The sequence below is a fragment of the Stenella coeruleoalba genome (assembly GCF_951394435.1).
Source record: "Stenella coeruleoalba genome assembly, chromosome: 1".
NCBI lineage: Eukaryota > Metazoa > Chordata > Mammalia > Artiodactyla > Delphinidae > Stenella > Stenella coeruleoalba.
In genome coordinates this window covers 87676051-87688507 of record NC_137169.1, presented here as the reverse complement: position 1 = coordinate 87688507, position 12457 = coordinate 87676051, and the positions used below count along the sequence as shown (strand labels likewise).

Genomic DNA, 12457 nt, shown 5'->3' with positions numbered 1-12457 from the left:
CAATGGTTTGAGAAACAAAATGAAAACATTTACTTCAAGGAAAAACTTGTTTTTAAAACACATTTACTATTTCTAACACAAACCATATATAGGTTAAAATTACATCTAAAATAGCATGGGATAAAATTTTTTAAAGTTAATAGTAATTTGGATCTCATATCTATTTTGCTAAAATTGTACCTTATTGTCTCTTCTAAAAATGTGTGCTTAATGGCAAAAATTTAAGTTACTTCTTGAAGGAAAACAATAATAGTAGGCCTTTAAAGCTACAGTTCTACCAAAAACATTTAAAGCTCCATCTCCACCTTGCTACCAATTTTTGGCAATAGGTTACATTAAATCCACGGTGTAGAGCAGAATGTCTTTTTTCATTTAGAATGGTTAGAAAGGAGAGGGCAGAGGTACTTAAATCCAAAGCTACACTCTTTTTTTTTTTTAAAAAATGAGATTTCTGAATTAAATTTAATGTCATTAAAACAGGCTTCTAATTCTAAAATGTTAAAAAATAAATATATTGATAGGTCCCCTGCAAAATTCTTCCTGGCAATGAAATAGCTGTAGAAAAATAAGATGCTAGTATTAAGTGAGAGGGAATCTAAAAACAACTGGTTTCTAGTTTAACTGCCATTCAAATACCTTAAATACTCCTCTGGCTAATGAGTGAAAATATCTCTTATGGTAAATAGTTGTAATAATAGAGGTTTCAAATGTCTTTTAAAAACGCAATAAATTGTTGCCCAAATAAACTCTTAGGCAGAACCACAATATAAAATAGATATATAAAAGCTATTCTGTTTGAGGAGATAAGGGGTAGAAAGGGAATGGAGGGAAAAGAAGAAGGTGAATCCCATCCTGTCAATCCCTTCTCTTCTCTCTCAAACTGTATGCACCTCTGGCATCTGTAATGAAATAGTTTTAAAAACACTAGCATAGTGGGGGAAAAATCAATAAACAATTTATATTTTGAGCTTGCCGTGAACTTTTATTTCCCTATCCATAGAGAAGTTAACAAAAATGATATACCTGGTTCAGCAAAGTTTCGAAGGGGATCATCTCCCATTACCCATCCATTATGTGCCATCAGAAAACAAGCTTTATTTGGGACATGAATCATAGATTCTTCTGTGGAGAGGGGCATTTCTTCAAAAGGGAAAGTAAAATATCTAGGGAGATACAATCAAGTATGAAATCCATACAGAGAAACTCCTTGGAGAGAATGTGAATTAGCACTATTAAAATTAAACTTCTTCCCTAGTGAATAGAATAGAAAAGATTAGTTTGACACCATTTATGGGAAATAAACTGCAATATAGGTAAAAAAAATTGTCAGTAGACATTTTGAGTAAACCTAATAGGATTTGAGAAATAGCATATCTGATTAACATTCTAAATAATAACTTTAAAAATCTCATAAAATTACTAAGAAAATCACTGAGGAATTGACATTATTTTGCAAAGGTTTTTACTACACTTCAGTTGCCTAATCTATGTTGTATATTACTTAAAGTATAAGGAACTAAATGCTTGCTTAATTTGATTAACGTTGAATTTATTAGTAAGTATGCAGTCCTCCAGAAACATGAATGTAAATGATTATAAATTGGTTCATAATAATGATAGTTTCTCTAACTAAAGATGTGCCTAACAAAATTAATTAATATTAAGCTTAGTTACCAGATCAAAACTTCTATTTCAATTTAAGAAATGTACTGAGTCACACATTAAAGGAAACATTTAGGTTAATTTGAAGAGTTTAATACAATTTTCAATTTTTAACCTTTAATGAGAAGAAAACAAAAATGGAATACCTGGTAACCAAAGGATGTTTTCTAGTGACAGGTCCTAGTTTAGGACCATGGCCAGCCAGTCGTTCATAAAACACATTTCCCAAAAGGCAATTAACTGCCTAGAAAACATGAAATTATATTACATCAACGACAACAACAAGAAACAGTATTAACACTCAAAGAAAAACAGCAGTTCAAAAGAAGTAGGTAAAACCTGTTCCTGATGATAGTTCACGAGTTGATGCTTCTCTGAATTTAATTCCTCAATTCTCTTCCGGAACCAACTGCAGCATTCGTTAATTGCGGCTGGCCCATTACTTGAAACAGATAAAGCAATACAAACATTATTTAATGGTTTTACAAATTCTACATTTAAAAATTTTCTAATAATGGTCATAGAAACTTTAAATATATTCATCAGGATCTTAATTATGGCTAAAGAAGTTTTCCAACTGTATACATTTTTACATTTATGTATAGGAACATGGACCAGCACACAGACAAGAGGGGAAATGTCATGCGTTTGAAGTAGTAGAATTATGGTGAATTACTTTTTTTCATTTTATATTCAGGCTTTTAACAATAGCATGAAAATAATACTATCCATAAAGGTTTACAAGTAATAGTACTCTTTAATATGTAGTAAAATATAAAACATACTCATGTGGTATGAAAGTTGCTAGTGCAACGTTCATATCTACAGTACAGCCAAGTCGTCTGTATTCAGGATCCTGAATAATCTTAAGGTGTTGTTTTGGATCAGGCTTTGTTGTTTTCCTATTTCCTGAAAGAAAGAAAATATTATATCTTAAATGCAGCTATGCATAAGGAGATTATAACTGTTACTGATTTCAAATTTTTAGTTTATAGTTTTTTCTTGGAAAATAAAATATATGTTTATTTCATAAGCATCCTTCCCACCTCCCTGTCCATCCTCCTGCACACCATCTAACACACACACACACACACACACACACACACACACACACACACACGGAAGGAAAGACAGAGAGAGAGAGAGAGAGAGAGAGAAAGAGAGAGAGAGAGAGAGAGAGACTGACTGAGGAAAAAAACCCCAAAAACACTATAAAAGAAAAACACAGCAGTTCCTACCAGCTCAACCTCAGTCCCATCTTTCTACCTCAGTTGGCATTCAGTTATTCTATATATTCTTTAGGGCATTAAGGATGTTGATGGTACAAATTTTCTTCACAGGTGCTACCAAATACATTAACATTAGGACTTTTTTTTCCTCAAAGATTGCTTTCTATTCTAAAAAGTAAGTCATATTAACAACCTAACTTTCTCTGAAAGAAGCACACAGGTTTGTTTTCATACTGTTTTCCTTTTCATCAACAAGCATATTCTTACATAATAATAAAAAATGAAAAAAGTAAATAAACCTTTTATGGGGGGAATTTTCACTCTTCTTCTGGAACTTGTTCCTAATAAATCAGGTATTGGTACAGGATTGCCTCCACTGGGTTTGATTTTATATTAATTAATACCTAGCTTATTCTAAAAAGATTTTGCAATGGCTTATAAAGGCCCAAACAAACTAAGATAAAAATTAAATAGATTTTAATATGTATTTTCTGAGGTTAATCCAGATGAGTAACATACATGAAAAATTCCAGAAGTGTTTAAAAAAGAGAAAAAGCTACACAATCAGTGTACATTATAAAAGTCTTTAGTACTGGTAGACTAAAAGACAGATCACTGGAATAGCACAGCTAACAGGTCCATGTGTATTTAGTGTATGATTATACATTATGAAGTATCATGGTGGTACCCCAAATCAGTATAAAAGGATGGATTATCAACTCAATATCATTTTTAAAAATAATAATAAAGTTAAATATCTTCTTTATATAAATTCCAGGTATACTAAATATTTAAAAGTAAAATATAAATAAGATTATCAGAAGAAAACATAGATTGCTGTTTGAAGGTCTAGGCACAATGTGAAATCAGAAGCCATAAAAGAAAAAATTAACAAATTTGGTTACACTGGGGGAAAAACTACCATAAACAAGAGTTAAAAGATCAACAGCATACTAGGAGGATATATTTGAGGCCACTATAATAAGGAATCACAAAGAATAATAAGTCAATATGAAAAAGACAAACAACCCAGTAGAAAAATAGGGAAAGAACATTAATAGGGAATTAATGGAAGAACTATAAATGGCTAATTAACATGTGAAAAGATATTTCACTAATAGGCAAAGAAATGTAAATTAAAATAATGAATATTTTCCCTTATTGACAAAGATTATAAAGATTAATGGTATCTAACATTGGTGATGGTATAGTTAGTGATAATGTAAACTGGTACAACTTGTGTTGAAAAGCAATTTGACAATATCTATCATAAATTTATCATGAAATCTGTATACCCTTTGACCCATGAATTCTATGTCTAACAATTTGTCCTACAGATTTACTCACATAGCAAGTAAAGATAACATGTACAAGGATATATTTTCTATAGTACTGCTTATAAGAATATAAATTCTCCTAGGGCAAGGGCTTGCTACTATGTTCACCACTGAATCCCCACGCCTGGAAGAGTGTCTTTCACATAACAGTTGATTCAATAAATACGTATTGAATGAATGAGAAATGAACTGCAAATAATCTATCTAAAAGGCTAAAGAAATTCAAGTACTTTAAAACAGTGTATTCTATCTAGAGGTTAAAAGAAATAATTAGCTGTAATAAGATCATGCTGTCAACTAAAATAACAAGTTGTTAAACAATCCATATGCTATAGTTTTATTTGTGTGTGTATAAAATAGATATAAATATAAAACTTACGAATATAATTTATATATATATAATTAGATAAAATTGGAATTTCTTTCAAAAAGAGTCTGAAAAGAAACACAAGAAACTATTAATTGATAGTTCCTTCTAGTAAGTAGGTTTTGGGGGAGAGGAACTCACACATTCCATTTATTATATTTTTGCACATTATTGCAAATAAATAATACAGCTTATAAACATCAGAGGGAAGGGGAGATCTTCAGTAAAATAAAACATGAAGGAAAGTTAATATAAAAAATTCATGTATTAAGATGTTACACAATTGTGAAAGTTGAGAGAGTAAATCTGACCCTAAGCTTCCTGGGCCTCAGGTCATACTGATTTCTACTTTGAAGGCAGTATTTCTGGGCCCTATGCAAGCTCTAGTTTCTGGATGAGGAAGAGGATTTCTAGCCATCAAAGATCCTTGCTGTTAGGCTGTCCTATACTAATTGAAGATACATTCTTTATAATTTTTCTAATTTGCCTCCAAAAAACCCTAATTTCTCTTTCAGCATGTTTTTTTCTATACTACTTTGTCAGGGAGATCTGTTTCTTTATCTTTGCTACTGGCTAGTACCTGAGTCAGTCTCACTAGTGGTTAGGTAGCCTTAATGGTAGGCGCCATCAGCTAGAAGCCCCTCTACCTCAGTTGAGATTCCTATGTTAGCCAACAGAGGACATACATCTCTCAGTTTCAAAGACTGTTTTGAGTCTTTGGCCGCTGAAATACTCTGCTCTACTTACCTGCCATTCATGCATTTAACAAATACATATTGAGCTCTACGGTATTCTGAGCATTGTGCTAAGGAATCAGTGTAAGAAACAGTCCCCGAGGGAAATAAGTATGTATTATGACATGCCCTTTAGATATCTCTGCTAACTCTAAGATAGCTTCCAGAATCATAGTTTTAGAGCATCAAAAACAATACAAATATCATATAATAATAACAGATTTAATAATGTGTTAACCAAGAGAAGAGTTATCGCTTCAAGAGCAATACTAGATTTCTTAAAATCGATAGAAACATTCTAGTGTATATCCTGTACCTTGTGTAAGAAGTCCTCTAAATTGCTCAACTGCTTTGTCAACATCCACTTGGAAAAATTCCCAGAGATGGATCTTTGGGAAAATATCCTCCCAAATTATTTTTCGAATGCACTGGAAAATATCAATAGTTAAAATATACACATTTAAAATCTTTTTACTAAACATTATTTAGCATATTAAAAGACAGGTTCTAAATGATTTTCAACCACACATTTACTTTACACTTTAGAAATTCTGCTATTGTTTTAGTGTGGTATTCCTCTATACATACTGACATTCATTTGATGATCATTTTCAATCAAAGCAGCTACTCCTCTTTCTTTGTATTTCCCTTCTGCAACGTCACAGGATAAATGCCAAAGTGCTCTGTCTAAGACCCAGGCAGGTTTTAAGTGTGGGGAATTCACAAGGTTATATGCACTTTCTGGATGTTCCTGGAGCCATTTACTTTTAGTAGCTTAAAGAAAAAGGAAACATAAAGGCATATCATGTAATTAAACTGAAGTTAAGTTTAAAGATAAAATAAAATATCAACATCTATCACTCATTTTCTTATATATTAGATATCAATATTTTATAATGATATTGTAATATGAAAACAATTTTTTGGTTGTGGTATCCTATCATCTATTTCACCATATATTTTTCTTTCCTGTTGTAAGAGTTTTCCATTGTATAAATTGTTCACTATTGCAGTGGGAGTTAAGAAGGGTCTTATCCTTGGCCTCTTTTTTTTTTTTTTTTTTTTTTGCGGTACGCGGGCCTCTCACCGTTGTGGCCTCTCCCATTGCAGAGCACAGGCTCCAGACACGCAGACCCAGCGGCCATGGCTCACGGGCCCAGCCGCTCTGCGGCATGTGGGATCTTCCCAGACCGGGGCACGAACCCATGTCCCCTGCATCGGCAGGTGGACTCTCAAACACTGTGCCACCAGGGAAGCCCCCTTGGCCTCTTTTGATGCTCCTTGGGTGAACTTATTTTGGAATGCTCCTTCTAAACCTAAAGGACATCTTTTCCTTTAAGGCAGACTGGGCTTTTGCCCTGACTTCAAGTTCTCTGGCCTCATTAAAGCAGAAAGTTACCTGTATCTTCAATTCTGGTTTGGGCTTTTCAGTGTCTGGCTGTTAGGTTCTAGGGCAGAAGAGCCCCCTGACATTTACTTTCCCCAGGAGCTTCTCCTTTTTACTTCTGGTCTCCTGAGTGACAGGGCCCTCCTTCGGCCCCACCTAAGCTCTAGGTTCTCTCTCTTACCTATCCTTAGAATGCAAAATGTCATTTATATCTTTTTCTCCTACATATCATGTATTCCTGTGGTTTTTTTTTTTTTTTTTGAGTGGGAGAGGGAGGTGAGATTCCTTCCTCTAGATCTTTAAATATGCTTGTATCTCCCCAAAGCTAAGAATACAAACACACAACTTATCTAAATGCAGTTATTTCTCTAAGTTCTGCAGGGTCTATTAGTATCGAGACCAAACATCTTGAAAACCCAACCTGTATCTACTGCTTCCACTTTCTCCCCACACTCTCATTCCTTCTCCCACTACAGTCTGCTTCTACAGCCAGTGCTCCACCGAGATTACTCCAGCCTCCTAATCATGAAATTTAGTGTTACTTTCTCATTTTCATCACTTTCAACTCTACATTTGTCATTACTGATTAGTCCTTCCGTGATTTACAAAAGACCTCCTTGATTTTCAAGACCTTCCTTGATTTTCAAAAGGTGTCGTTATCTTGGTTGCCTTAAATTTTTGCTTCTCTCTTTCGTGCCCTCTCTTTTCCTTCTCATCTCCCCTAAACCCTGGAGGGAGGTTTGCTACATTTTAGTCCTTCTCTTTCCTCACACCCACTCTTCTCAGTACATCTCTCAAACTGGCCCAGACTCCAGCTGAGGCCCAGGCACATCTACCCAAGCATGTGATGATAGCACTGCCTGGGGACAGCTTGTTAACTCAAAATCCATTCATAGGTCCACATATATCTACACTGAAAGTGTCATATATCCCAGGCACTGTTCTGGGAGCTAGATATTCTGTAGAAAATAAGGGAGCAAGGTTCAGGTGCTCATGGAGCCTTCATTCTAGAAAGGGTTTTTTGTTTGTTTGTTTTTAATTTTGCTTAGACAATCCTGATGGAAGAAAACTCAGTTCTCTCATAGGCAGCCTCTTTGTATAGCTAATCTTGAAAGGTTAATAAGATATATTGTTTCAATAAAACTGATACAAGTGAGGCTGAGAAACTGCTAAAAAAAATATACTCCAATAACAAGGGTATAGCTTGTATCTTATTACCCATTTGTAGCAGTAAGTTCAGAATCAGAATCAGGAGTTTTGCAAGGTATTTCAAGTGTTTACAACATTGGAGGTAATTTGTTTTAATTTATTAATAAACAAATAAAAGCTAGACACATTTTGCTTCATCTTTAAAATGGACTAATGCCCTGTAAGTTCATGCTCAGGAGTGGTTAATGTACATGAAAGTAGTAACAATTTTTCAATACCTACCATATGCCAGGAACTGTTAAGTGCATTAATTTATTAACCCTCATGCTCTTCCAAATGATATAGGACATACTATTATGTTCATTTGAAAGCCTGAGATAGGTACCTCAGCAAAAGTCACACAGCCAGAAAAAGAACTGGACAAGTCTCTTCAGAATCTGCAGTCTAACCCTTTTGCTCTATGGCTGAGATGAATGTGGTCATGCCTTGTTCACTCAGCTGAGAACCATTATAATCCTTACAGAGTTTTAAAATCATTATTATTTTTAGTTTCACGTATATGATAAATCATTTAGTAAGTCACTGATTTACTTAGTATTTATTTAATAGACAAAATACATAAGAAGCAGAGATGTTATAATAAAAGTTAAATTGATAATTCTCCAAATTTGAATCAAGATAGTTTTCCCAAGATTTATCACCATAGTCATTGAAATTCAAGATTATATAAGAGAAAAATGTCATGATAATTATATCCAATTTGGATTTTCGTTTATTAAAATACTAAGGCAACCCCAACTTTTTACATGGTAAAATCCTGAAACTTTGTTTCTTATCTCAATTTTATGAAACAAAATCAAGTGTAAAATGAAAGAATTCTAAACATTAGGTAATAAAAGTATTTTTTCCATTCTATATGAAAGAGAAGTTAAACTCCAAAATATGTCTTAATACATATCAAAATTAAAAATGAAAGATGGACTTCCAGAGTAGCACAGTAAAGAAAGACTCTGGAAATTGTCCTAAGGGCATCTGGCACATGGAGAAACATTTATTCAAGAAAATCTACTAATTCTTAGTAAGACTAGCAAGAGTCTGTGGCACTTGAACCACAACCTGCTCCCTTATCCCACCCGACCAACCACGTGTTATGGAAGCTCTACCCCAGTGCTCTACTCCAGGCAGGTGTGGCCAAGATGGGAGATGCCCTCTCCCCTTACCTCCCAGTCTGGGGTTAGTTTCATTCTGGGAGAGGCAGGCACACCGAGTGAACAACGAAGTACACTCTGACCTAGGGTGACTTCTAGGAAGCCAGCCTTAAAAAGAAATCCCATTCACCTCTGGCAGTCTGGAAGACCTTGTGTATGCCCAAGGCTGAGCCATCTCTGCAGCAGTCAGAGAGGGAACTCCTAAACTAACCAGTTCAGGTTTATCTTTTTCCATCCTTTTGCTGTCAACCTACCTGTATCTTTGAATTTAAAGTGTGTGGCATGTAGACAGCATATATTTGGATCTTGTTTTATTTATTTATTTTTTAATTGACTCTGATAATCTCTGCCTTTCAAGACATTACTTTCAAGATTCCCTAAATCTTTGGCTTTCAAAATTTTTACTATGATGTGTCTGAGGGTAGCTCTCTTTTGTTTATGTTATCTGGAGGTCCCTGAGTTTTAGGATGTGTCAATTAATGTTGGAGATTGGGAGGTTTTCAGCCATTATTTCTTCAAGTATTTTTTTCCATTCTTTCCTCTCCTTCTGGTGTTTCCATGTCCCACATTTCACTGCATAGCCGCTGTTCACTCAAACATGCTGCTGAACAGCTCTAGTGAAATTTCTCATTTTGGTTATTTACTTTTCAACTCCAGAATTCTCATTTGGCTCTTTTTAAAAATTTCTATCTATTTATGATATTCCCTCTTTGATGGGCTATAATCATAATATCTTCTTTTACTGCTTTAATTTGGTTTCCTTCGATTCTTTAAATGCATTTATATACTTGCTTTAAAGTCTATTTCAAGTATGACATCTAGGACTTCTCAAAGGTGATTTCTGTTGCTTGTTATTTTCTTGCGTAAGGGCCACACTTTGCTGTTTCTTTACATGTCTCAATTTTTTGTTGAGTATTGGTGATTTAGATAGTAATGTTGTAGCAATTCTGGATACTGATCCCATCCCCTCCAGGTCTTTTTGGTTGCTGGTTTGTGACTTGTCTGGACTATTTTAGGGAAGTCTATTTCCCCCACAGTGTGCAGACTCTGATGTTGCGACTCAGAGGGTGCAGCCTTGGCCATGGGTAGTCAGCCTGGGGTGATGGTGGTTTTTAGCAGGGCTCTCTTAAGTGTCCTTTTCCCTGAAATCTGTTAAGCTGTCTGCTTCTGTTGGTATCACACTCAGCTATTTCTCTCCTGAGCTGTTACTCAGGCTGACTGTGCTATTATTTTTGATAATATTCTGGAGCATAAATTGCACTGCAATATGACCCAATTAAATTTGGGTCCCTTGCCATGGGTAGTCTTGAGGCCTGTCTTTGAGGCTTGTTCTGACCCCAAGAAGGCTCTTGTTAGCTGTCTCTTTCCCTGGTTCTCTCTGTTAGACCAGTAGCTGGCCTATGGTTTAGCATGTTGCTCTCATGAAGATACCAGCCTCCTTTGGATCGTTTACCACCGAAGTCTCCATTGTTTTCAACAGTGCTCACAGGCTTGAACTTTCCCATGCTATGTACCAAATAAAGTCAGTTCCATTCTTACTCTGTTCTTACTGCACATCTCTTCCCGGGGGCAGAACACCTGTGTCACTGCTCCACCAGTGGTGGCAGGGGTAGGAGCCTCTGGTTTTCTTGGCTTTCCCCTCCAGGTGTGGAACCCCGACCCCACAAGCAAGCTGGAGCAAGGGTCCAGTATTCTTGACCTGCCATGCATGAAGTAGAACTTTCTCTCTCTGAGTGGGGGCTGGGCAGAGGAAGGGAGCCCCAGGCCTCTCATCTGCTCTTGCCTAGAATAGTTTCCATAACATAGTGCTGAAAGGGGGGAATGAGAAACGCTGGAAGCCTGCCTCTTGCAACCACAGCCCTAGACTGGGAGCCAGGGAGAAAGGGAGCCTGGTGTCCTTGGCAGCACCTGCGGAACAGACCTATCATCACTCTGACTGGGGAAGGGTAGGGAGGGAGGAGCAGGTTGTGGTTCAAATGTCACAGACTCTCACTATCCTTTCTGAGGTTTAGTACATATTCTTGCATAAATGTCTCTCCATATGCTGAATGCCCTTAGGACAATTTTCAGAGACTTTAGTTTTTTAAAAATAATTTTCATCAGTTACAGCTGTTTTTCAGGGTAGAGGGTCTGTGAAACCCTTAACAGTGCCATTCTGGAAGCTGACTTTCCCGGGATAGTAACTTTTTAATGAAAACCTACATCATAGAAAGGACATTATGATACTCAACACGTTTCATGCAAGGTGGAAGCAACATTCACTTCTTTTATATTACACAGAATCTCTCAAATGCTTTAGAAAATACAGTCTCTGACAGAGTCTGTGACTGTACTCCAAACCTTATACTCCCTTTTTTCCTTTAGTAACAGAACTCTCAAGGTTCAGCGACAGACATGGCTGACAAACAAAATACTACACTGCAAGCTCCGTTATAGCTAGAGACAAAATCCTATCTGGTGCAATGTGAGCAGAAGGGATATATACACCAGATCATGCCCTTAAAGGACATTACTTCCCTTTCCTCATTGCCACCGGTTGGAGGTGATATAAGGAATTGGAGGGGCCATATTTGATTAAGAGATGGAAGCAAAGTGCTGGAGGCAGCAGAGCAGCATTAGAGAAAGAACTTCGTTCCCTATCATGGGTTGGCTACCACACCAGTCTTGGAATGCCTACTTAATCTTTTATAAGAAATAAGTATAATTTAAATCTTAAGTCACTATATTTTTATCTTTTTGTTACAGCTGCCTAAGCCATATCATAATTCATACGCTGCCATTATGTGGTTTGATAAATTTGATGTGAATAGTATTAAAGATGTCAAAGTAGTTATCAATAACGTCAAATTTTCAAGAGAAGAATACTGAATTCTTAGACATTAGGCAGTTTTCACTGTGGACCCTGATGCTTAGTTTCCAGGTGCATGCAGAAACAACAAATTTTAGAATGTTCCTATTTCTTTGCCTAATTTTGATTGTTTATTATTATCATTAGAGATTATTATCTATATTGATGAACCAAATCTTTGAGCTTTTGAACATCTTCATAGTTCCTATGGTTACTTGGAAAACAATTTTATGACACACACACCAGAGATTTTTGTTATTGTTGTTAAATGTTTTGTACCACCTGGAATTCCTATTGTTTACATATGTAAGTCAGTGGTTTCCTGACTTTTCTACATCATGGCAAACAGAAAAGAGCATCTGCAAGGTACACTGGGTTAAACTGAAAGCTGATCAGGGCCAGAGGCTTCTCCAGACCCAGTTACTCTGATAGCTGATGGAAGTAGTCATTTCCTGAGGATCAGCATCTGGAAACCTCTGATACATTTTTATAGAATTGTATACTGGTAAGAAATCCTGGGAGCCCAAACAGGTTAA

General features: G+C 35.9%; 1 protein-coding gene across 4 annotated transcripts in view; it reads right to left on the bottom strand.

Moving 5' to 3' along the window:
• The window catches only part of AGL (amylo-alpha-1,6-glucosidase and 4-alpha-glucanotransferase), a gene marked incomplete at its 3' end in the record, with an annotated part of 80158 nt that overhangs the window by 51730 nt on the left and 15971 nt on the right, over positions 1-12457 (bottom strand). For all 4 annotated transcript variants that reach the window (XM_079929154.1, XM_079929156.1, XM_079929157.1 and 1 more), the window contains exons 6-11: positions 5922-6103; positions 5646-5757; positions 2448-2571; positions 2002-2104; positions 1809-1906; positions 1024-1163 (exon numbers count right to left, since the gene is read on the bottom strand). In XM_079929154.1, the coding sequence (XP_079785280.1) occupies positions 1024-1163; positions 1809-1906; positions 2002-2104; positions 2448-2571; positions 5646-5757; positions 5922-6103 (759 nt within the window). The remainder of the gene's footprint in view (positions 1-1023; positions 1164-1808; positions 1907-2001; positions 2105-2447; positions 2572-5645; positions 5758-5921; positions 6104-12457) is intronic.